Below are 27,768 nucleotides of genomic sequence, written 5' to 3' on the forward strand. Positions count from 1 at the left end.
GGTTTTATTTCGCATTTGTTGCTTGTTTTAATTTGATTTTTTAGCACTAGACTAGGGATATATTTCAAATTTATGCGCCCGCGTTGGCATTTTGATGGACTGCGCGGGCAAATCAAGCCGGCTGCCATCCGTTTTGTAAGTAGTTCAAAATAACTAAGTATTTTGTGCTGGTATGAAACGCAAACACATTCCAACCAAAATAAAAATAAAACAAAAAAATAAAAAACAATAAAAAAAGAAAACACACATTTTTCGCTTAACTCTTTAAAGTTTATTTCTTGTTTATTTTATAAATATTCCTGTCGATTTGCCATTTACATGTGTTGCTTAAATTTACATATACATTGGAGTAGCTTTACCATATATAGATATTTAAATATATATTTATTTGCTCAACTTGTTTTATTTGCATTTTATATAACACTTTTTTTTCTTCGGTAATAAATACATACTTTTATATATATTAATTAATTGGTTAAATTTTAATTCATTTAAGCTGTGCTGCAATTTTTCGTTTAAAGAGATTTTCGCTTGTGTCTTTAATATACTACGTATATTACAATATTAACTCAGTTATTTGCTTTTTAAAGACTGTAAATATAATTGAAATATTATATTGTTTGCCGAACAAATAATTAACGCATTATATAAATATATTTATTTATTTTTTTATTTTATGAACTATAAATGATATGTATGTGGTATGCTTGCTTTTGTTTTTATGTCTTTATTTATTTTTGCAATTTTAATTTTTCCTTTGGAACGGATTTCGAGCCGGGAAGCTGAAGAGAAGAACTTAATGCAATTAACCAAATATTTACTATTGATATTATTCTCAATGGGCTGTAGTACTATGTAGATATATAATATTAATATATAATGTTTTTTTTTTTTTTAATTTTTTTTTTTAAGGTGTTTCATGTCAACTTGTTGCTATTTGCGCTTGATTATTTGTATTTAATGGCATATGATATTCTGCTCAGCCCGTTCCGAGAGTTCCCTTAGAAGCTAGTTGACTTGAATACTTTGAGTTTCGCATCCAATTTAGCCGCGTTTAAATGTTACTTTGCACACATACAGTCTCTTTATAAATTTACAATACAAACGAACTCTTAACTCGACAATCTGTTTGCTGTACCTTTATGTACATGTGCCATATTCTATATTAATAATATTATAATATATTATGTGTATATTATTTGTTTTGTGTATATTACATTCTGCTAAATTTAGGCTAAACTTATGCTAAGATTCAACAGCTTAAACATGCACGCGTATGGGGAGTTAGGAAGCCTGATTGACTTAGTATTTATATCTATATAGTAGCTACAACTCTTACTTGTATTTTTATTTTTTTTTTATGATATATGTTTATATCAACTTTAACTTTAACCAAGCCACGCGCCATAAATCAGGGCACCAGCTTTTGGCCAATTGACAAGCTCAATCAAGCCAGACACCGCATCATCGCAACTCCAAATCCAAATTCAGTTCCAGCTTCAGCTTGAACTCCGGTTCATCCTGCTCCGACTGCTGCTGTTCCCTAATCTCTGTTAGCGATTCGCGTCTGTGTCAAACATGTGTCAGTGTTTGTGGCAACAATGCCAGTTGAGTTTTTCGCAGTTGCCTCGTCAATGTCAGCGCTTGCCGCCACATCAAGCGCATCAGCAACAGCATCGCGGGGCACAGCCAGCTCAGCGTCTGTCCAGTGTGTCTGGGGTGTTGGGACACAGCTGCCGATGCTCCATACATGTTGTCAATACCCTCGGCACTGAGACTCAAATCGGCTGGCGACCGAAGGAGCGAGCGAGGTGGGGCGGCGTTCATGTGGAAGAGTGGAGAAACGTTAATGGCCCTGCCGGGTTAACAGCGGAAATTGGCTAAGCTTGTCGAGTGATGTCCTGTGGGCCGTGGCTGGCGGCGTTCAAGTGATTAGCTGGGCGGTGATTTTGTGATTTCATGACTTCGTTAACTGACATATGCCAACACATTGCTGCCGCTGAGCTGAAGCAAGTACATTCATTTATCAGAGAATCAGACAGACTTGACAAACCCAAAAGAAAAGTCCTTGAAATTGGCCTTCGCTTCTCAGCAAAAATATCCAGGCCGCACCTTAACGTAAAATGAATTCACATTTAATTTAACTTCTCAACTTTTACAATTCAACATGGCTCAATTAGGCTATAAAAATAGCAAAATAGAAATGTAGACTGACGACGTGCAGGAGGCAGAAATAAACCAAAAACTTGAAGCACTTAAGCCACATTTAACTGCCTTCAGTTGGCCCACAATAGAATTTATTTGATTGTGGCCAAGTATTTACAAATCATTAAATTGCCCGAAAGCCAAGCCGAGCGTGTTTATTGATATACAATTATGCTGGGCAAAAGTTTTACCTGTGCAGCATTTTCTCTCCCTCTCTCTCTCTCTCTTCCTCGTTATTTCCACTTATTTGCACAACCTTTTCCCACTGCCTTAAATTTGGTGGTTTGATTTCGATTTCTTTTTATTGCTGGTCTTGCGGCTTGCAAATTAGTGTGAAAATCTGTTAAACAGCTCACAATGTCCCAGAGTTACCTTCTTTATGGCATTTTGTCTCGTCTCGAGTGGCCTGTTAAGCCGCAGCTGGCAGGGGCAAGGGCAGGGCAGGGGCTCGTGGATTGTTTGCCAGTGTGGGCGTGGCCAGTGGAGCATAAATGCTTGAAATATGGCCCGTAACCCTAATCGGTGCGATGCACACACACACCCACACACACAGAGACAGAGACAGCCACAACCACAGCCACAGCCACAGCTAGGGAAGCCCAAGAGATGAGCAGATTGACTTGGCTTACCTTTTCGCTTACCGGGATTCTCAGTGTCCTCGCCGCTGTGCTCCTGCGCCCTGGACGAATGATACATTTCGGAGCTTTTCGTGCGCTTTTTTCCTAGTTTTTTTATGGTGGGTGAGGGGGGAAGTGAAATATTGGAATTGCGTTTTAGTTCATTTTTATGACGGCTTTCAAAAGTATCTGTACTTAATGCATATTTATAAAACTTGTAGACTTGTGGCAAACTTTGTTGCTTTTCCATTCCCAATTTCCATTTGCATTTCTTACAGGCCCACCCCACACTGTGCCACCACCCACAAAAGAAAAAAAAAATCCAGGTACAGTCTCCCTTCACCTGTTTCTGTGGCGTTGACGATTTGAAACGGATTTGCATGCCAAATGAATTATTTATGCTTTTTTGCTTCCAGCTACCAGGTTTGTTTCTATTTTCCTTTTTCTACGTTTGTATGTGTGTGTGTGTGTTTGTGGGTGATTCCAGCCATGCAAAGTGAAATATTTGCCGCTCATCTTAAATTTATGCCGAGTGGCTATTAAATCTCGCTTTTCGCGCGCCATCTTTCACCCTTGAACTCAGCTACGCTTTGGCTTCTACAAGACCACGAGGTTTGTGCTTGTGTTGAGATCTGGCTGGGTTGAAACCGTTAAAGCTGTAGAGCTAGAGTTGTATGGTTCTAGAAAACTAAGGAGCTACGTCTATAGCATGTGTCTAAGTTGGGAATGTATTTATGTTCTAAATATTATCGATAATTGAATCTTAATATATTTATGTTCTATATATGATCGATGATTATTTCTGTAGTCTTGTATAATGTTTTTTTTTTTTTTTTTTTTGTTTTTTTTTTTTTTCAATGTTTCAAGGTTATTCCTAGAGCTCAAGCTAAACTAATTTTTAACTTTTGATGCCTTAAGAAATTTTTTAATATTGATGCATTCATCTTCAATATATAATCGATAATCAACTCAAATCAAAGTTCTTGCAGCCCCATCTCAATTTTGTAATCAAATTTGTAGCTCTTGTGTCTGCTATGATTGAGAATTTAAACGCCAAACTATTTTTTCTATTATATTTTATATTTCTCCAACATTCCCTCCTCACTCTCTCAGACCCATGCCTAGATCTTTTCACTCACCTTTGTGTCTCGCCTCAAAGTTCTCCACATAGTTGACGGCATTTGGTGGAATTCCTGTGGGAGATTCATACGCGTCTCTAACGTAACTTCATTATAAACAAGGCATTCGATTGCTACTCACTGTACAGCTTGATGGTGCCATCTGTGTCGCCCAGCGAGTTCTTGGCCACGCAGCGATACGCTCCGAACTCGGCCTGGGAGAGGGGATTGATGTGCAGTTTCATGGAGCTGCGATAGGCGGCGATTTCTGTGACATTTGCCGAATATTTGCCGCCTGCAAAAATCGTTTGCATAATTCAGAAAAAATAACCAACTAATTAATATATAATTGAAATTTTGCGTTATGAAATACAATAATTAAAAGCATGTCACTCGCACTGCCCGAAAGTAGGTAAAGTGTGCAAAGTGGCGTTGACAGCAGAGCTGGACTGGAAAATTAATGCATGAACCGAAGTGAAGGGCCATGTGGCAGCTGATAAGGGGGTGAAGGGGACGTTGGTCTTGGCAGTTAAGAGATAGGCCAGAAACAAAGTGCAAATGAAATTTATTTATTTACATTTATGGCTAAATGGTAAATGTTGAATGAAATAATTGAGAATATGCTGGTGGAGAATGCCTGACTGGGAGATACTGTGGACTGCAGGAGTAAAAAGAATACATTTATTTATTTATTTACATTATATTCTATTCTTTTTTTTTTTTTTTTTTTTTTTTTTTTAAAGTTTGCCTATATATATATATATATTTTTTTTTTATAAATGTTTAATAACTATTTGCGGCTTAGGGTTTTGCCTTTAACTTAAACAGAAATTAAATCAATATATTTTGTAAGACTCTGAAAAATAAGGAATAACGAAAATCTATCTTAAGGGAATAGAGCCTTTAGGATGAAAATGTCACAGATGGTTAATGGGTATATTTGATGGACTTAAAGTCCAAGAGCCTGCTCAGTTTGTCTTCGCAGTATTGACGTCTAAGTCCTTTCCTAGTTCTACTCCTGAAAATAGCAGATCTTTGGACGTCACTAACTAATATAGCCTGAGCGAGTATCTAGTTTCGCAATTCATTCAATCCTTCAATATATATATATATGAAATAATGATTTAAATACTGTTATAACAACATTCCCATTTTCATTCATCATTCCATTGGGTTCTGGGTATACAAATGTTGGTTTATGCTACGAAAAATGTATAGAAATATCTAATTTGAGTTTCACATGAATTACATTCTCCAAGATTTGGTTGGATAAAAACAAACAGATCTAGAAATTGTAATAATCAGAAAAAAAAATATATATATTTAAAGGCATTCTCGATTACTTTTTTCTGCCTATTTCACGCATTGCCATAAACCTATAACCCCTATCTAAAATGCATCCAAGGTACAACAAGTCATAAATTGCTCTTCTCGATGCTGCAGTGGGCAGACACACATATCCCAGACAGAGTAACCGCTGAAGTGTGGCTGGCAAACGTCATTAGGTCTGGTTTGGCTGGGAATCCTCTATCCGGGCTCTATGTGTGTGGGTTGGTTTCAAATGTAATTCGCACTCGTATTACTAAATCAGCTAATTAAAAAGTTTTTTCGCGCGAGCTCTGCACTCAACGGTCATCAGCTAGCTGGTAATTCGGTTTGGGTTAGCATTAGCCTGTTAGGGGTCGTTATCCATTGGGACTCTACAGTAGACACACGCACACATATACACAAACACATGAATGGGCTGTCGCCTGGTAATGCGTTTGTCGCGGATTATGAATTGCTTAATGATAATTTTCATTAGCATATTTGACACTAAAATGTCAGCCAGCTGGCTTCCAGTTGAAATATAGTTGAAAACTATATTTGGTATTTGAAATACACGTCACTTGGTTGACTTTAATTGTATATATATATTGGAATGGTAAATGAAATTTCATTTATATAAAATTAATTTAGTAATTTTTAGTGTTTATAAATCCATAAAAAAGTGGCAAAGCTCTAACAGGAATATTATTGGTATTTGAATATATTTTTGGTTTATATCATTTACCTGGTGGCACAATTTCTCCACGTTCACGTGTCCAGTAGTTGATGGACTTGGGATAGGCTTCCGATTGGCATTCCAGTGTAACACCTTTGCCTTCCACGGCGCCAATTAATTGATTCTGCACACTGATCATGGGAGGAACTGAAATGAAATAGTAGATAATTTAAATGATGTACACCTTTTTCTTGAATTTTGTAGCTTTCTATTAATTTGTATCTTTATATACTTACAATGCACTACGAGAGTTATCCTCTTGCTCACTGAGGGCGGCACTCCATTCGAGGCAATGCATAGATAGGCGCCCATATGCTGACGCTTCACTTGAGGTATGATCAGATCAGTGCCTTCAATGCTGGCCACTATTTATAGGAAATAAGCGAAATTAAGGAAATTATAATTAATTTTATGTAATTTAATTCTATTATCGATTGTTTTATTATTCTCTCTCGCTCTTTCTCTCTCTCTCGATTCTCTTTTTGCGAATTTTAAATTATTGTATTAAATGCCAAATTCATTGGATCCTTTTCTTTAGTCACCACCGTAATAATACATTTCATTCTACAATACTTCATACTTGCTGAATTAATTATAATGATAATGGCATCTTATGTCATTTAAATAAGTCTTAAAAATATATAGTATAATAAAACATAATCAAATTATATAAAGCTCCAGTAACATTCATATAAAATAATAAAACAAGATAAATAAATTAGTGAAGAAATCAATAATAATAAATTATGCGATCAAAATAGCAAATATTTATAATTTTTATGAAATATAATAATTTAAATAATTAAATTTTGAATTAATAAATAATAAATTATATACTAATAATACTCATAATTTTCTTACTATTTATTTTAAATTTACTTTTGACTCTTAAATGAATAAATTGTTGCTCAGTATATACATATTATACGACACATATTTTTTTTTTTAATATTAATTTTGTTTTTTAACTATTTAAAACTATTTTTGTTGCTTTTCTTTTTAAATGTATATTTTCAAATAATATAAAATAATAATAACATATGAAATAAGTATAATTTTTGTACAATTATTATTATATACTAGAGCCATTATGATTTATGATAATATGCTCTCTAAAACACTTTAATTAATCGAAATACTATTCCAAAGTGATTCCATTTAGTACGCTGAACAACAGTTATCTGTCAGACTTGTCTTGTCGCAAATAATCCTTTCCATGCAATTACAGCAGCTGTAACGGGAAATGTGTCTAGTGAATGTAGCTACACAAACTGTTTAGCCATGTAATGATAGTTATTACATTTTGCTAAGCTCTTTTATGCATTTGGGGTACGCCCAACTAGTAGTTGGCCATTCAGTTTATTTTGCACAACAAAAGTTGCATACAAAAGCGCAAACTTTTAGCGACTTTTATGATGCTGGGCACCCCGATTGCGAAGTGGCCTACACAAAGGACGACGACGCCGGACATGAGGGAATCGGATGGGCTGGCTGTGAGCTTTACGCAAATATCCTGTTTTGAGAGTCGAACTCGGTTTTTATTATATAAATTGCATAGTAGTTGGTTGGCTAAGCCGGTAGCAGCCCAGACTGCAAGTGCATCATGATCATGATATGGTTATGTCCTCTATCTTTGTGTCTGTGTGTGTGTGTGTGTGTGTGTGTGTGTGTTTGGGTGCAACGGAAGCGGAAGTGCTGGCTAGTTTGCGCTTGATATAGTTATGCATGAGGTGGGTAGCGGATAGCGGGAAATACTCCTACGGCTAATAAGCTGATATTTCATTTATTGATTTCACTCAGGTCACAGGTCACCGGCAGCCGTTTCGGAGTTCGGCTTTAATGCGAGCATAGAGCCATCGCATTGCTTATTAGCCACACATTTTGTGCGGTCATTAAACGTAATAGCCACGAAAAAATGTGTAATTTTGTTGAAATGAACAGCAAAGTCGCGCCACGCTAAAACAGCATAAAAAATATACGAAATTGGGAAAACTACAGTCGGGCGCCACGATTTCATTTGAGCAACCAAACCAAATAATCAAATTTCAAATGAAAAACGAAACTTTTACCCCGCTAACGATGCAGGCAATTTGAAAACAAAAAGAACTTCGTTATTGCTTTAAAGAAAAAGCCGCATTCAAAATACGCTAATATTTACGGATAATATTTCATTAAAAATTCTTTCTTGAATAATATGTATATATTTTTTTTATATTTTTATTTTTATTTTTTATTTTATTTTTTTAATTTTACTTCCGACAAGCTCGAATGATAATTATTTTTAAAATAAATATTTTTTTTTTGTTCTTCTTTATAACTTACACTTAACATTCCTTTAAAAATGGGATCAGCTTTATTGTTAGTTTATGGGTTCTAATGATTGTTAAAATTGGAATACCCTGAAAAGCATGAATAATCTAGAGATTTTATTATAAAAATAAAAAAATTCATGAGAAATATGTTTTTATCAGCTTTTTACACCTATTAACATTTATGTAAATCCTGTTCTGATACTTCTAAAACATCACTTTGTTCCACGAATATAATCCCATAATATATAGATTAGTTAAAGCGGAAGATCATTTAGACATTTTGTTTAATAATTTGCTTAATTTTTAATCTTTTTATTAATAAACTTTTATCTTTAATCTTTTTTTTAATAAAATATATCATTAAATATAATTTAATAATTAATTGGACCTTTTACAAATTTTAATAAGATAATTTTAAATATTCAAACAACCATTTTTTGAGCCACACTTACACATTAAGCTTCTATATGTAGATATATAATGGATAAACATCAACACACAATCATCTAGAGCAGATTATAAAAAGCATGGCGGGCACTTCAATGGAACAACTGGACAGCCCTCTATAGGGTAGCAGACATTTAAGCTCCGGTGAAAAGGTCATTTTGCCAACTTTTGTTCTATTAATGCTCATTTTTTGACCGCTTTTTTTATTTTTTACTTTTTTTTTGTTTTTACATTCCGTGGCTCTACACTTTTTTTTGTGCTATGGAGCCTTTGATATCGGCCTTTCGTGTGGGACTTTGATGAGGCACGACCTGTTTATGTGGCATAGCTCATGCAATGGACTACACTGAGCGAAATTAATAATCCCATATGCTTGCCTTAATGACTTAGCAGCTTAAGAGCTTAGATAATGCTTGACAGCTAATTAAAGCAGAAATGCATTGACAGTGCGACAGCAGATGAAAGAACATCAAGATGCAAATGATAAACATGTTTATTTATGTCTGAAAGTCTGTGAATAGAAAGAGACCCAAGAATGAGTGTTGTGAATATTGCAAGAGTAATACGAGATGCATTTCTATGAGTTCCGTTGGATTCAGAAGTATTTGCTAAGAAATGCTATAGTCAAACATTTATATCTGATAAGAATGCTCTCATCACTCATCATGAATATAAAATATCTATGAAAAACAAAATTTTTTATTTTTTTATTTCGCATTCCTGTTCAAAATGAACTCAGAAATAATCATTAATCATTGATTATTATTGTTATTATTATTTTTTATATATTTTTTTAGTGAAATTATGAATTATGTATCGGTAATATACATTACATGTGTAATAGTCATATATATTTTATATATATTATTATATTATATATTATATTATATATTATAAATATATAGTATATATTAATGACAGAATACATGAGTATATTCATGAGTGTTTTTATGAGTATATTCAACAATACATTGTTAAGTGCAGAAGATAATGAGTTATTCACACAAGGAAAAAGATGTATTCACCAATAATTTTACAAACAAAAAAACGTAGTGAATATAATCAACATATTTTTATTCAGAGCTATAAAGCTAGACGCAATCATGACCAAAGAAAAAGGCGAATGAGTGTCTTGTCATATCAGTGAATTTAAAAGTAATGAATATATTCACACCAAAAATACATATTTGTACATGAGAACATACATAAAAAATTATATATTATTCCTTTCTATTATTGGAATGTCTAAATTTGTTTCATTTTTTATCCGATGTGTGATTCATAGAATCACTGTTTCATATGAAAACATAGTACTCTAGAACTTGTTTATAAATACCTAAAGACTATTCATATATTTGCCAAATTAGTGTCAATTTAAACTAATTTTAGTATAGTTAAGCTACCATCATAGGGTTTAGTGGGCTGCATAATAACTAAATTGCGCCAAATCAAATCATCGACAAACAATTGAGTTCTTAAATTTGGAAACACGAGACCCATTCAAGGCCAATTAGAATGGCAATGGTTAGGACATGTGTAGGCTCGACCCGCTGGCCACTCGCTAATTCTGTCAGTGCAGCCATCAAACGTCATCATCGGCATAAGCTGAGGGCCGGCTACGCGTCGACACCAACACATCGACACTCGCGAAAATATGCTGGTTTGCAAACGGGCTGGGAACAGGGGCTCAGGTGCTTTGGCCACGTAGCCACGTCGCCAGTGCCTGCCTGCTGTGCACTTGTCTGCTGGGCCATAACCCAGCCGTTGGCTACCTTTTTGTGTAAAAGTACTCCAAAATGTTGGCGGGCGAACCTCATGCAGCACAGCCGGCATTCGGCAGTCGGCAGTCGGCAGTCGATGGCGATGGCAGCGCAACAGCAGAAAGTACTTACCACTCACACATACACCCACTCACACACACACTTATATATATATATATAATTATACAACTGTGTGTGTGTAGACAGCGACGAGGGGAGAGATAGAGAGAGAGAGTCATGCATGCATATGACCATGGCGATACTCCAAACCCAAAAACTTTGCCCCATTGCTGACTTACCCTCCTCGCCGTTGGCCAGCTCAATGGGCACTCCACTTTCACGTCGCCATGTAATTGTCGGCTCTGGTGAACCGGTAGCAGCGCATTTGAGCGTCACGTTACTGCCCTCCCGTACGACCATGTCCGTGCTTGTAGGATAATCTAGGATATCCGGCGGTACTGCAGCAGCAGCAGCAGCAATCGGGTTTGGCATTCCAATCGAGGCCGCCAGACGGTCGACGTTGCAGATAATGTTTATAACAAATATTTAAAAAGAGAAGAAGAATGCCATTACATAATACATGAAAAGAGACAGAGGGAGAGAGAGAGAGAGAGAGAGACATATATAATATGAGCTGCATTCGCATTGTATTTAAAAATGTTTTCTTTAAATTGCATTTAAATAATTTGCACTCATTTTTCACTCAGCTGGCAATCTGATTCATATTCATGCGTCCCCAAAGATATCCTTGCCACGGCACAAATGCATCCTTGTCTGCGCCTTTGTTCAAAAGGACAAACTTTTCACACACACACACAAAAAAAAAAAGAAAGGTAGAGAAACAGCAAAAAAAAAAAGAACAGAAAACAAAAAAATTAAATATACACGTAATATGACCACGACCACAGCGGGCAATGTTTGCGACCTCAGCGGAAAACCTATGAACCAGGAAAACGTAATAATGCCGTTGAAATATCAAGGGGCGGGGCGGTTTGGAGCAAGCGAAATGAACAATGAAGGCAGTGCGGGACAGGGCTGCGCAGGGCATGCACTGGGTGCAGGGGGGAATAGGCGCCTGTTGTATAGGGATATAATATGCCGCAATTATGTGGTCAGTAAATGACCAAAAAATGTGCTGGTGTTGACAAACAGCTTGTTATATGGGGAAAAGAGAGCAGCCGAGAGAGACAGAAAGACAAAGAGATAGAGACAGAGAGAGAGAGAGAGTATACAGCTCTGACGCATCCAACTGTGCGCTCGGAACTGCGCTAACCACTGAACGGTCATTAAGTGGCCAAGGTTAGAGGTAGAGCAAGGAGTATAGCAAGGGCTTGAATGACCAGGGATCAAAATTCAATAGGACTGGCTTTGAGCAACGTAACGCAACAGTCGCACGGACAAGGGATTGCAATCAACATACAAGGGGTAACAACTCAACTGACTGAGAGTTGAATGGAGAATATACAAAGGAATATGCAATGCTTGAAGCACCAGAAAGTTGAAAATAATTTAACATATTTAACATATTAATTAATGCTGGTAGCGAAAACCAATTTGTACGAATTTCAACTGAACTTATTGAATATGACTGAGAGTGGAGTGGAAAATAAATACGAAATAATGTGTAATGATTGAAGTGCTATAAACTATAAAAAGCTGTATATACATAAAATTAATTAATGTTTAACAAAAAATTTTTATAAGTTCTCTTAAAAAATCAAGGAGCCAACATTTACATATATATTATAAATATATATTATATTTTATATATCATATTATATATATTATATTTTATGTTTGTATTTTATATTTTCTATTTAATGTTTTATATTTTATAATTTATAATATTACGTATGCTCCACAGTTTAGGGAAGATATAATATTTGTAGTAAAACATTTAAATAAAATAAATGATAATTCTGTGTAGTAAAAACATTCAATGAACAAAAAATATTTTTTTTCTCTTTTCAGGCACTCAACGATAGTTCATATTTGAGAACTATGTCAGGACCAAATGAATCAAGTATGCTCTTTGATTTTTTTTAATGTGTGATTAATTTAATATTTTCTGTATAATGAACTGTTAATCAATTAATTTAATTTTTTTATTTTTTATATTTGATCTTTTATTTTTTACTTTTGTTTCCTCATATCGATAAGAACATAAAATGCCAGCAAAATGCAGTTTGTTTCATTTCAGCATTTCAAAAAAAAAAAAAAAAAAAAACACTATTTATTTTTTAAAATTAAAAAAGAAAAAAGAAACGATTAAATTACTATTGGCATCTTTTACTGAGTTACAGACAAATAATATATGTATATGTATATGTATAAATATATTTACACAAATTTTGGCAAATCGGAAAGTGAATTTGAAAGCATTTAGGCCATGAATGAGCATTATGCAGTTGTTAACGGACGATTGCAATGCTCCTGCTTGATTTTCAATTGTCATTTTTAATGTTTGTTTAATAAGCAAAAATGATTGTGTGAACAAATTTGCGAGCTGCAGCGCGTTCATCAGCTTAAATGCCAACCAGGGAGTCGAATGGCTTTTGTATGACAGCGAGTGTGGATGGGTGTGTGTGTGTGTGTGTGTATGAGTGTACGAATGCGTATATATGTATGTGTGTATTTGGGAAACGGCATTCAAACGGATGTCGCTGGCAAGTAGTGCGCCCCCTGCCGTCCGTCCGTCCGTTTGTCGTCGGCTGTTTAACTGCACTTGGTCACGAAAATCATCAGCGCCCACAGTCGCCCGCGCCGCCGCTGACCCCTATCGAACGGTGCTCGTTCCTTTTCCTGTTGCTGTGGTGCGCTGATTATCCACTGCAAATACACACAGTTGATTATAGTTTTTCGTGTTTGGCGCAGAGCGCAAGGCCCGTGGCTTCGCGGCGGCTCTAAAATATTTAGCGCGTTGATTTAGATTTGCCAGCGAAAGGTATTTAGCCAGCACGCTGCAGAGTGGCTAGTTCTAGTTGGGGTGTGTAGGGGGAGTGGACGTGGGCGTGAATGTCGAAGAGGGGATGCATTTGAAGACCACAAATGGACAACCAGCTCGCAGCAGCTGCCGATGCATTTCTTGGCTTCGCATTCGGACCGGGCGCCGTTTTAATTCAAAATCAACAATTTGTGCGGTTCAGTGGACGGTTAAACATGTTTAAGCAGGGGAGCTGAGCCAGAAACCGTGGAAGGGGGCGGGTCGAGCGCACGTTGGCATTAGCCAACGAAATTTCATAAACCATGCAGCGAACTCCGCTTCGCTCTCGCGGAAACGTTTTGTTGGCACCGTTGGTGCACTCGTATATATGAATATATATACACATATATATATTTATTTATATTTTTTATCGTAGTTTTTATTCGTTGAAAACCGAGTGCGAACAATAGCGCGCCGCCCTGGCAACGAGGCGTATGATTGTTTGCCAAACGAAATGGAAAAGGCAAAAGTGTTTGCGTTTTTCTTTTTTGCATTTTCTGCATTTTTTTCTGGAAACATCTTCCTCTGCTCACTTACCAACAACGTCCAGGTAGCCCATTTGGCTTTTCATCGGATCCGTATTTATTTGGCACATATACCTATAAATATCGCACACAATTTATTAAGCTGCTTAATTCGGCTGCCCATTCGACACCTACCAGCCCCTGTCGGACTCCTTGATGTCCCTGATGCGCATCGTCCAAGTCTTGTGCTCCGAGTTGGCAATGCCAATCCGCTGATTTTTTGTTATTACATGATTCTGTATGGTCAAAATCGTTTGCGTATCGACACGCAACCACGCCACCTGTGTGGGAAGAACAACATAATTGCTTTATATCAGTGGGCGTTAAATAGACAGTTAAATATTATTTATATGACGTAAATAGTCTATGGGGTTAATTTTGTCTATATGTAAGGTATTATATTTCATATAAGCCATTTATGGGAGTAGGCATAATATATGACATGAGTTGACATAAGGCAGGTTTTTCAAGAGAAATGGAATTATATCAGATATGTTTACTTTTTTGTATATTCAAATAACGTTTAAAAATACAAAATATGATATTTATATTTAATTTAATTTATATTTTTAATGGATTTATTTATTATTTAATAAATGAAATTACATAAAAATTAAACATTAAAACATTTTTAAGCTATAATAGTATTAATTAAATAAATTAAATAAATAGGTTTGACGGCTTACAAAAAGGAATTTCCTTTTACAGGGCTTTAAAAATATCTTAGGACATATCTCATTAATTTAAGCTTATCTTAAAATTTTAAAATAATATTAAATTCAAATAATATCAAATTTAAAAATAAAATAAACAAAATCTAATTTTTTTCAAAAAAAAAAAAAAAAAAATTAAATTTAATTTTTTTGTATTGCTTAAAATTCAATGGAATAACTTGAACTTAATTTTTATATTGAAATATATAGAAATATTGTAAATATTAAACTGAAGTTTATTTACTTTGATTTTAAAAATCTATTTAGATAGTTTTAAAATTACTGTTAAATCCGTTATTCTTCCTTTTCTAAAAATATTATATATCTTTTTATAAATACTCTACAAAATTTTCCTTTCTATGTATTTTTTGTACCCCCATTTTTATTATACTCTAAATATATATATTTAAATTAATTGCATCAAAAAATACTTTGTATACCGTCAATTAATTGTCTAATTTACGTTCCTCTACCACTGTTAAATCATGGGCATGCACTGCACCACAATAATGTGAATTTCTATTCCAAGAACTATATCAAAATATTTAAGAGTCGTATTAGCTAGCTGCTTGAGTTTGTCACGCACACACACACACGCGTACACATGCACACCCATACGCTTGTAATTGTACAATTACGCGGGTAAATTATTATGCGATAAAGCACGCAGCATGCAATCTGAGCCTTGGTATATACACATTGGACATTTAATAGGCAGTCAGGTTCACAGGTTCCCAGAAATTCCATAACCCTTTCAGAGACACACGCACACACACACACAGACAGGGGCTTGCATGTGTAAATGTGTCGGAAGTCGGAAAACAATTTGAGGGCTCAGCTGAGCGAACATGTTAACACGTCAAGTCATATTAGTTAATTTCGATTTCAATTTCAGTTGACAAAGATATATATGGATATATATATATTTATGTATATATCGATGGCTAATGAATTATTGAGCATGGAATTTAACTTTTGGGTCTGGAAAATAACCGAAATGCTGTCAGCATAAAATAAGTAATTATACCCAAGTGCCTGCTCAATTATCTTTAAGCAGCATAACGCTTAATTGTGCATGTGGATGGAGGTGTTGATGTCGGATTAGGGGAGCTATACGTTGCTGTTGTTGTTGTTGCTGGTAGAACAAAGCATTGCGCTTCAGTGCTGCTTTACCTTTGGCTTTTGAGACATCACACAATTCCCTGCCTGATATAGAGCGTGAGGCACAGATATGGAGAGCGAGACAGGTGAAATGATGAAGCACGAGTCGAACCCCTAAACAACCATCATTACCTTGAACCCCCCTTAGAGCAGTGCTCGAGTTGGACTGCCTCCCCTCTCCGCTGCTTAACACATTCGCACTCATATTTCAATTACTTTTTATGTGATTTTCGCTTTTGTTATTGCTAAGCTCTCCATATTTGTATTTATGTTTTGTTTTGTGTTTCATTCTTTTTGCTTTTGTATTTTCACTTTCATTTCCATTCCCTTCAATTGGGTTGTTCGCGTCCGAGTCCGTGTCCGTGTTGGTGTCCGTGTCGGAGTCCGGGTGTCGAGATTTGGTCTTTGAGATTATACGACGACCGTCTGGCTGTAGCTAAAATGCTAATGAATATTAATGCGAACGGTTGGGTTTTTGTGGCTGCTTATTGAGTGTGTAATTGAGCTGAGAGGGCAGATGCCGAGGGCGCTACGAATTGGTATATATACTATATATGTATATGTGTATGCATTGGGGGTTATCTGTGATTTGATGGAGCTCTTTCGTACCTTATACGGTCCCAGGTCCTGCACGACGCATGTGAGGAAGGCGTCACGTCCCACCGGCGCTGTCACATTTGCAATGGGATAGCTGAATTTGGGATCAACTGTAATAGAGCAGAGGATTCATTTTGTCATATTAATAAGCTCAACGAATCAATGTTAATTGCCATATAATAAAGTGGGCAAATCGAAAAAAAAAAAAAATATATACACAAACGAGAATTGAACGCGCCCTACAAAGCTTATTATAATGTGAATCATTTCATTTTGTTTTGATATCACCTATTTGCATTTTGTATGCTTTAATTTGAGTGAATGAATTTCAGATATTTATTTCGGCATTAATTGTCGCATTTTATTGGAGGATTATATTCGCTTGTTTAACTATTGAATGGTGTTAAACTGTAAATTCTTATTTTTATTTTATGTGTATTAATTTACTATTATTTTTATATGTGTATTATTTAATTTAAGTTTTGTTGAGCTTATTCAATAATTTGAATTTATTGTTCATTTTATATTATTGTTATTTTATAATATTTAGAAAACATTTATATATTTTTGAACGAACATTTTAATATTATGTAAATATATATTTGATAAATAGACTGATAGATTAAACAACATAGTGACTGGCTTACATTAATTGAATTAATTAGTTAATTGATTTACTTTTTGAGTGAATTTATTTCGATTAACTGACTGAGATTTAATTGGAAAAGTGAATAACGCAAGGGATTTGTAGATAAATTTTATTAAGGAAAAAAAAAAAAATAAAATAAAATACGAAGAAGTGTTTTACTTCAGTTTTAGAATGCAAATTTTAATACTAATGAAAAATGTATGAGCGTTTGTAGATAGAACTGCCCTAGAGGATCGATGGATCCACAAACTGAGCGGTACAATAAACAAAAGCAATCAAAATAAAAAAATAAAAGAAAATAAAATGTGTAAATAAAATGGTATGGCTCCATAGAAAAAAAAAAAAAAAAAAAAAAAAAAAAATGAAAGCTTAAATTGATCAATTAACAGAATATTTAAACTTTTATTGAAAATATTCAAAGATCAAATAGAAATGCAAAACACTCGAATTTTTTTTATTTATTTGTTTTTTCACAATAATATATATGTATATATATTTTATGTTGAATATAAAATATATATATATAAAATACGTTTATACAAATTTATTTTTTTTTTTTTTTTTCAATATAATATTATTATTATTATGAATTGCCATTCTAATAATTTTTTTCTTGAACTATTTGCATGCTTCATATAAAAAATGTTCAAATAGCTCTTATATTTTTAAGCGAGTTTAATTTTTTAATATTTTTTAATATTTCTGATAATATTTCAACCAAATAATATTATGTTTTATTTTTAAATAATTTGTTTAATTTACTTACCAATTACTTCGGCTGGCACGTCGACTCTCTGCGTATCGCATATCTGGCACAAAAGCGAGAGAAGCACCAAGGTATTTATTGTATGCGCCCAGGCATTGGCCGGTGCACGTCTCTTGATGTATTTGATGAGCATTTCGTAGTTGTGCGTGTTATTCGATTTTATTTAAAATTGAGGCACAGCTCACATGTTTGGTCAGAGCTGTAACTGAATGGAATGTGAAACTGTAAACTTGAACTCTGGCTGAGGCCGTCGAGGGGGGGTTGAGTAAGGCTCAGTGACCCAGGCTTCCGGCTAGGCTGTTAGGCTGCTCTCTATAAACATTTCCGACCTGATAATTGGCAGTCATTAGCGCGCCTCTATTGGCATAAAGTTTCGGTTTTGCTGTTGTTATTTATGCGTGCAAACAGCGAAAAGTTCAACAGCAAGTACTTGAAAATAGAATCGAAACTCGCCAAAACAAAGGCACAGGCAAAGGCACAGGCAAAGGCCAAGCAGGCCAGAGCCGGGCTAGGCTGGGCCAAACTGGCCTGCTGGCTGGGTAAACAATCGTAAAAATGCCGTCGAAAATGCGCTAAATTAAAAAGTTTCAAGTTTAAAGCGCCCATTGGTACCCGTTGCCCGCCTTCCGCCTTCCGCCTTCCGCCTTTCGTATTCCGATTCCCGGTTATTCTCCTGCCAACTCCTAACTATAATATATGCCGGCTATCAGCTCTGGTCGAGGACTTGAAGCTGCCAGCTGTAAAGAGTTTTGCGTGCTCGGGCTCTGTAAATTGTATAGGCGAGCAGCTGTTTGAAATTAACTCCGACCCGTGCAACTATCTGGCGAAGGTGTTGCATGTTGTTCGACCTCGATGCCCTCCCGCTTATTCCTGTTGCCTCTGCTCATTTCATTCCATTTGGCCTCTGCCTTAGCCATGGGGCCCAAACTGTTTATGGAACGGAAATGAAATGTTTCGTTTGTGCTGCATCGTCCAAATGTGTATGTGTGTGTGAGTGTGTGTGTGTGTGTGTGGGCTGCCTAACTGCATCGTGTGGATCGTAAATAAAGCATAAAATCGTGCAGCACTCTATATAGAAGTCGTCGTTCGTCTGAGCCTGGAAATAGTTGCGCTTTATAGTTGCCTTCGCCGTGTCTAATACCTACTCTTAGGCAGGCAGCTGAGTGCATGTGACATGTTAGCCATATAGATATAGTCCTGACGCAATGCAGCTGTAATTGGATGCCGTTGCATGGGAGTATAGCACTTAATCACGTTCAATTTTCCAAGATACCTTAGCATAGCATTATAATATTCAAGTAGAAGTTTTGATGGCATTGCCATTTGATGTCATCTGCAGTCGATTAATGAGCAAACTGAATGTAGAATAGCGTTGAGTGAGAGAGAGACAGAGAGAAAGAGAGAGAGAGAGAGAGAGAGAGAGAGAGAGAGAGAGAGAGAGATCTTTGGCTGTTTAGAGGGGATCAACAACAACAAACAAGTGAGACTGCGATCGTATATGACTCGGGGGAGAATATTCAGCCGATCAAAATCGAATTAGTCCGAGCGCGAGTTCAAGAGTTGGGTAAATGAGCTGATAAGCTCGCATACAGACTTAAAAATGATCATACATGTAGCATACGATTGTAAATGTACACTCATATTCTTAATGTCGATCAAAGCTTTCATACAATGATCATGGCAGTCCCTTTGCAAGAGTTCGGTATGCTCTTCACTCAGAAGGGAAGAAAAGAGATTGTAGCTGACAAATGTTAATTTTTCTGCTCTACAACATGTACATAGACAGAAAGAGCATAAAGAGATAGAGAGTCGCAATAGGGTATTGTCTAAAATTCAGTAATTGCTGTCTGTGGTTTCTTTTCTTAAACATTTATAGGACTAATGGAAATATTATAATTATTAATTATCCATGCCTGAAATCCTTGTGTTAGTTCTTCATATAAGTTCTTCAGACTTCTTCAACACTCTGCCTCTACCCTACTTATAATAATATTTAATATTTAAACTGATCGTTTAACCCATAGCCGCAATTTGTCTGTTAACTATATACTATAACTACATACATTGGACTACAGTATGTGAGAATCGATAATTCCATCTTCAATATGGCCTTACAAAAAGGAAAGAGTAAATATGGCAGCTGATCTATGCATACAAAATCTATGCGGAGCTGATATATGTTTTAGATATTTGAATAGGACTAAGAAATCATTTTTTATGTTCAATTGAATTAGTGCTTTCATTAAAATAAATATATTTTTTTTTATTTGTTTTATTTGTATCAAAATAATTATAAGTAAATAATGTAAAGATCGTAAATATAAATTCATATCATATTCAACATAAAATAATATATAATATAATATATAATTAATAATATAAATGATATAAAATATACACATTTCTATTTGATTTATTATTATTAAAATAAATATATATAAATAATGTAAATATAGTTAGTATAAATTCATATCATATTAAATATAAAATAATATATAATATCCTATATAATAATTTAATTTGTTATTTTATCTTAGCACGGGCAAAACCTTCAGAAAAGTCAAATATAAGAACAGTTTAGTATATACTAAATCCTGTCAGTCACATGTAAAATTGTGTCTCTAAAAAATATAAATATTATACTTTTAACTGCACAGAACAAAAATCTGACAGATTGTTGAAGATTCAATTTCTTATTTTAATTTATCTGCTCTTAGTATTAAGTTGCAAATTCCATTCAACTCGTATATCATAGAAGCAATTCCAGTTGAATAGCTTAAGACAAGTGTCTGTTCGATGATAAGTCACTCAATCAACGATGCATTTAGACAGAAGTCTAATGTGAAACAAAAACTCACTGATTTCTTCATTTGGGCAACATTTTTAACAAGCTAACAAATGTCCGAAACAGAAATCTATGCGAGCAAATAAATAAATATGACATTTCAGTGTGGAATAAAAGTTGGCTTTGAATTCTAATTTACATTTATGGCATGTCAATGTTCAATCAGAGAAATGTATTATGCAGCAGCTCGAACAGGCTCTTCCTTTCCCTTGCACATTGACAATTTGCCTCGAATTAAGTTGAATTTCCAGTTACATGAATAAAAAAAAATTAAATGGAAAAGAGAGCCGCAATGCCAATTAGCTGAACAAACAGATTCGCAGGCGACACACGGAGCCCTGCTAGGGCTTCGGCAAATGGGATTTACATGGCCAATACTTCCAGCTAATAGCGAGGGTATTAGCATGAGCCAGGCATCAGTCTGGCTACGGCTACCCCGGCTGTCTCACCTGCCAGCCAGCCCACCTGTCCATGCAACTAAACTGACATGGGCCGCATACTCTAAATTATTAATAATATTGCTAGGCCTATTTAGTAGACAGTTTTAGTATGGTCTCTTGGCCGTTGCCTTGGCTTGCCTTAGCTTCGGTAGTCGAGTTTTCAGGGCAGCCAGCCGAGTCCTCAGGCCTCAGCACAGGCAGTGTGAACTAAGGACAAACACACGCAGGAGCAACTTTGCTTTCAATTGCAGGTGAAAATCAATACAAAACACAGGCAGGAACAAAAAATATGTTATATACGACAACACTAAGAATTTTAATGAAATGTCATTTTAAAATTGTTTCTGTCGGTTGCGGCCTATGAGAAGAAAGTTGACTTTAATGCCAGCCAAGAGTTTTTTTCGGCTCCTGCTTTCAAGTCGTTTCACATGCAATGGTACTCTCTATAAATAGCGAGTGAATGGACTGTAGTATAACCTATAATTATCCGTAGATATAAGGAAAGTGACTTATAATTAACTAATTAGCTTTAAGCGATTGGTGTAGATATCTAGTGAATCTGATGAACATATTGAATTAAGGCAACAGAACGACAGCAACTGAATACTTTCGAAGACATATCAAGTAGCTTATGCAGGAATTACAGTATAATAGGCTATAACGACTCCGCTTATACCGTCCCTTCGTTTATCGTGGCTTAAATTTTGTTCCCCAAATAAACTTAAAAAATTTAAATTTAAAATTTGAAAACTTTATTGGGGAAATAGTGTTGCTAAAATATGTTTGCTTCTTTGACAATTAATAGAATGATTGCAGCAGGAAGCCTCGAATGGAATACATTTTGCAAAAAGAGCCAAGAGTCGTTTGCAAGGATAGATCCGGTGAGAGTCTATGTATTTTTCAAAGTTACATTATGAATTATAGAATATTCTTACAACGATATATTCAAGTATCTAATTAATTTTGAAAAAATATTTTTAAAAAATACATTTGTGTATTACTGTTGTTTAACAAATTAACACTAGTTTAAAAATTAACATTCATAATATACATTATAATAATATCTCAATTATAATGGACGAATGGGCTGTGCACAGCTGTGTCAAAATTAAACTATTTAAATAAATATAGAAATTAATTATATAAATAAATAATAATAACAAAATAACTAATTCGATAATTAATGAATCCTCTTGACAATATTTTTATGTATTTTGTTATAATTTTTTAATATTCTTTAAATTATATGCCAATTCATAGCTACTTATAAAAATTTATAAATTAAAAAAAAAAAAAAAAAATAATAATATTAGAAAAATGTTCGTATAAAATAAAGTTACTGTCTATATTTATAGCTAAATATCTAGCTCAGCTGGCTTAAAGAAAATCCGCAGTCAGTTGTACGCTTCAATTTTGGCAAAAATAAATTCAGTCTTTATTTTTTATATGAGCAGACTGGCCAAGCCACGCGCAGCTCTCTGGCTTATTCAAATATTTTCCTTTTTGGTCAAAATTTATGGCTTATAATAAGCGCTACTCATGGAATTTTGTATATCGCACTGGCCGTGGGTCGGCCGCTCGTATATTATGCTTATTGCTTCGAGCATGCAAAGTCGAGAGACCGGCCGTGCAGAGCTCAGCTATACGCCGTACAATTTGTATAATCAGCTGCTAAATGATGTGCAAATTGTGTGTGTTCAAGTATTGTGACTGCCAGAGAAAATGATGAAACTGCTGCGGCTGTTGTTGTTGTTGTTGCTGCCAGTGCTGATGTTGTCATTTAGCACACGAAGCACCCAAGGTCAAATTGAGGCGTGTTTGCATTAACACGCTTGAGGCTATGCAGCAGCAGCAGCAAAAAAAGAAAAGAAAAGAAAAAAAAAAAAAAAATCAACTGCTCCACAAATGGGGCAAACGAACCGCACACGCACTCTTGCCTCAAGCGAATGCCCCAAATATTCAATTGAGTACAACTTATTGCATACATTTTCAATTTGCAACAAACGCAGACACGCACACACACACACACACACACACTCGTACACACATTAATTAGCACGTGATATATTTCGTTTTTATCGCGATGCAACTTCGACATTTTTCAAAAATCATTTTCATCAAAATTTGCATATACTGCGTTCACTCCCTCTCTCTATCTCTCTCCCTCCCTCTCTTTCCCACTCTCTCTATGTGTGTGCGGAATAAATGTTCTACTGCCCGCTGGCGCCTTGAGGTATGCAACGTTTTTGCTCACTTCCTTTTTCCCTCTCACTCCCTGTCTCTCTCTCTCTCTCTCTCTCTCTATCTCTGTCTTTCTCCTTCTGTCGCTCGCGCATACACAAGCGCCTTCAGCACGGAAGTTGATTATTATCGCTTGTTATTAACAACGCCAACAACAACAACAACGACAGCAAGTGGCATAATAAGCCAAGGGAGTTGCCTGCACTTTGTGCCACATCATGCCAAAGAGTCCGTTCAGTACTAAGGATACGAAGGTGGAGCTGAAGGAACCGGGCAGGGCAAGAAGGTCGGGCAGCTTTCTTTTTGCCATTCTGTCAAAATACTGGAGCGAATTTTTACTGATATTGACTGAGAACGTGGACTTGGAGTCGGACTCGGACTCGGACTCGAGCTTGTAGTGGGTCTCAATGTATAACAGCCGCTGTAATGGAGCTGGAACCACTTGATATGCATATGTATATATGCGATGCGTGCATGAGTGTGTGAGTGTGTATGTTGTTGTCTGCTATCTGGTTGCATGATTTGCTGCTTCCTCTACTCAAATGGCTGTCACTTGTGTTTAGTGTATCTCACAAGGCAAATATTATAAATCAAAATTGGAAATTCTTGTGCAATTTTTAGCTCTGAACTATTTAAGATAATCTGTTTATAAATTCCATTGCAGAACAAAAATTAATTGATTACAATTCATGGAATCAAATGTAGTCGAAAACAGCATGGGCCTTATCTAAAGATAACAGCTTGTGCACATTGGGATTTATGTAACAGGCGAATCCCTACGCTCATTTGATTACTTAGTCATGCAAAAATAATTCGTATTCATCAAGCTGAGAGAACTTTAGTCCTGCATAATCAATAGCTTAGCAAATGGCTCAGAATTCACCGTTCATTACTGACTAAATTAATTCGTGCTCTGATCACTAAGTCAGTTTTTAGAATTTAGGTCTCTGCTATATTTTAGGAAAATTAATATATGTGCAGATAAATGCAATATAGTATTAGGCCCATGAAAGAGAATATAGTTCAAAACGATGCCTACCATATCTGAAGTCAAGGCTCGAATCATATCATACTGAGATTAGAGTCTGGAGACTGTCTAGGCTGTTCCTATCTTAGGTGCTAGAGGCCAAAGTATTTTTTGGCAGATCTTAAATTCTGTCTTTCATATTTATGGGGATAAAGGGTTGAATTAGAATCACGTTTCAAACATGGCAAAATTGTTCTTCTATCAAGCACAGAGAAAGAGAGAAGATCAAGAACTTTACAATAAGAACCTGAGTAATTCACATTCACAATATTAATATAAAAACATGCAAAAAGCAAAACCATTATACCCTGATTTCCCATTGAAAATGGGTTCAGGGTATAAAAATAAAATATTATATTTTAATTTTAAAAATTGGGATATTTATAATAAAAGCAATAATATTTTGGCACACAAATGAGCTTCCAGAGGAATTGTAATAAAGCCTGTTTAAAATACCAAACTTGATTATTTTTTTAATTAATTGTAATATTTGGGCTTATCGTCTTACAGCTTTGTATATTTATTTGGGCTTATCGTCTTACAGTTTTGTATCGTATATTGCATGAAACCCTAACTAGCCTTTCATATTTTCCACTTGAAACGTATGTCGGCCTTATATAAATATATATTGTTCTTAATTTATATTATTATTATTGCTTATATTGGTAGCTAAATCCAAAAATTAACGCCCATCGAAATACAAAAAATAATTTAATATAGTATTGATATAAAATATTAATATAAGTATATGCATATATGCATATGCATATATAAATTTTTTTTAAATATATATAAATTTTAATATAACATATTTATAAAATATTAGTTACTAAAAAAAAATTAAAACTAAAATTAAATTAAATATAAAAATAAAGCGCAATTATAAAATATACAAAAATATTTTATATATTTTAAATATAAATAAATTAAAATAAATAATAAAATAAATTAAATTTAAATATAAATAAATTGTATATAAAAAATATATAAAATAGCATAACCAGTTTTTCATTGCAGCAACATCATATTCAGTATGAACACTATTGTTCTCACAATTTGTAAGGGTTTCGAGACATATTCAATACTTGGAATGGAATTTACAAAAAGCTAAAGCTATAAGCCTGTTTGATTGTATTTTTCCAAGCATTTCGACTCACATCTTCCATGAAAATTTCGATAAATCTAAATAACATCTATTTGTAAGTAGCATATGCAACGCGCCAGAGCTGAGTGAATCAAGTTTTGTTGGTTTGCTGTAATTGAATTATGCATTTGCACATGTTGGGGCGAACGGGGCGAATCTATTGTGTGTTTGGGAAATCGCATTTCCTTTGCAGCACGGCCTCACACCTGAGCTGCAGCCGACACCCTCGAAAATCAAATGCGATCGCAATCAACTCGATAGCAACGGGCAGCAACAAAAACACAGCAATCGAATGCAGACAAAGTTTATGTAAAATGCAAATGACACAAAAAGTGCCAGAGACCCATGGCCAAACATGGCCCAAAGTTCGAGAGGGAATGACCAAACGAACGACCGAAAAAATCTATGGCAAACATATTTTGCAACAAATGTTGTAATAATGTGGCAGCATGTATAATACATTAGAGTGTCTCTCTCTCTCTCTCTCGCTCTGTCTCTGTCTGCGTGTGTGTGGTTGTGATGTTTTGTTGGAGATATGTCGTTAGCCATTTGCCGGCTTCGTTAGCGAGTGCGGTTTATGGATATCAATGAACTTTAAATTGCAGCCAACATGAAATATGCAATTGCAATTGTGCACGCCTAAAACTATGCACCACATGCCACAGGCGGCAGCTCTAGTGTGTGTGCTGGGGCAGGCAATAAACATGGCCAGAGTGCCAGACACATTTATAGGCAAATTTCATATTTCATATACACATCAAAAACACGCGTTCAGCCACGAAACAACAACAGGAGCGCGACTATTGTGACTACTGACCGTCTCCAGCCATTTGGGCTGAGAGTGTGTGTGTCTGGGTGGGTGTGGCTAGGCCAACTGTAAGTACTGGCATAAATAACATGGCTTTAGTTTTTCATCTTTCTTGCTTTCTTTCTAGTTTTTAAATATAATTACAGTAAACACGCAGCAAAGCATGCGCCTCCACTAAATTGCCAACAAGCGGCAAAAAACGCGCGCGTCTGCAGCTGATGCGCGTCTAAACACGCGAGCGAAACGCTAGCGTGCTCTAAACTTGATTGTTGTTCCTATTAGTACTTGTTGTTGTATGCTACGTTCGTTCCCCATTGCAATGCATTTATGCAACTTGTTGTTAATTACTTATTAATTATGCCAGCAATTGGAGAACATTCTCATAAATTGTTTATGTTTTCATGGATTTCGCTTTTTATTATTTTTGATTTAATCTCAAGCGTTGTCAGTTCACATTGCAACCGTAACACTTATAATTCACATTTATCTTTCAACATGTTTTTGTCAATGCAACAAACTGTTGCGAACGTGAAACACTCGAGAGTTTCTAGTTTAGTTACTCGCGCCGGGACACACTCGACTGCAGCACAACCGCTCGCCACGAACGTCGTCGTCAGACTGAAACTGACAGTCGACACGAGTCAAGCACGAAGCAGCGCGGCAGCGAGCCGAAGACATGTGAATGGGAGGAAGCAAATCGTTTGTGTCCTCGTCGTCGTGCTGTCGTCGTGGTTGCGCTGTATGGCGGCACTCGAGGCTCGAGCAGCTTGGGTGTTGTTCGGCTGGCTGAGGCGTGTGTGGGGGGAGGGTGGCTTTTACCGGTGGCAGTTGCGTCGCGAGCGAATCAGACAACTGTGATTTTTGTTGTTGCTGGCTACATTTTATTTGGCTTTTTGTTGGCAGGGCGCTCGCTTCACGTTTTCCTTTTTTTCTAACTCTTGGTTTATTTGTAATGCTCGCTGCGTGCGTGTGAGTGGGAGCGAGTGTGTGAGTGAGGCGCATTATCCAATGGGGGGTTGCTGTTGAAATTCACCACGATTGAAATGCTCACGAAGCTCGCATTGAATGCGAATTGAATTGAATGCCGCTCTAGTGGGAAATTTGCTCTGCATATTTTACGTTGTAGCGGCATTTGCGAATTTATGAATGAATTTCGACTCTGTGTGTAAGTGTGTATGCTGTGAGTAAAATACTTACAACGTGAGCTCTGAATGTGTGTGCAATTGTTGTTTGCCGTTGTTGCTGCTGGCGAGTGCGTGTTAAGCAGAAATTGATTGTCATTGGTCATGGCATTGGCATGCGGCACAGCTGCTAAAAACCAGCAAAAAACGGCTGCAAATCTTATTGAATTTTTCTTTTTTATTTTA

At 35.6% G+C, this 27,768-nt stretch overlaps 1 protein-coding gene across 5 annotated transcripts; it reads right to left on the bottom strand.

The window, feature by feature from the left end:
* Positions 1-233: 233 nt before the first annotated feature.
* Positions 234-27,127, bottom strand: DIP-eta (Dpr-interacting protein eta). Of its 5 annotated transcripts, XM_089465994.1 has the most exons (13): positions 26,750-27,118; positions 19,042-19,251; positions 17,897-18,101; positions 16,494-16,591; positions 14,146-14,291; positions 14,024-14,085; positions 10,803-10,961; positions 6,221-6,349; positions 5,994-6,131; positions 4,083-4,235; positions 3,962-4,015; positions 2,835-2,927; positions 234-1,787 (listed from the first exon to the last, which is right to left on the bottom strand). In XM_089465994.1, the coding sequence occupies exons 3-13, from the start codon at positions 18,027-18,029 to the stop codon at positions 1,573-1,575; spliced, it is 1,380 nt and encodes a 459-aa protein (XP_089322120.1). In that variant the 5' UTR covers positions 18,030-18,101; positions 19,042-19,251; positions 26,750-27,118; the 3' UTR covers positions 234-1,572. The 5 variants fall into 5 exon arrangements, with proteins under 5 accessions (XP_089322120.1, XP_089322124.1, XP_089322121.1 ...); XM_089465998.1 differs by lacking the exon at positions 19,042-19,251 and having other exon boundaries at positions 2,847-2,927; positions 26,750-27,127; XM_089465995.1 differs by lacking the exon at positions 19,042-19,251 and having other exon boundaries at positions 17,897-18,095.
* Between the last annotated feature and the right edge of the window lie 641 nt (positions 27,128-27,768).

The sequence above is a fragment of the Drosophila arizonae genome, chromosome 3, assembly GCF_054131065.1.
Source record: "Drosophila arizonae isolate 15081-1271.41 chromosome 3, UAZ_ARI_1.0, whole genome shotgun sequence".
NCBI classification, from domain to species: Eukaryota; Metazoa; Arthropoda; class Insecta; order Diptera; family Drosophilidae; genus Drosophila; species Drosophila arizonae.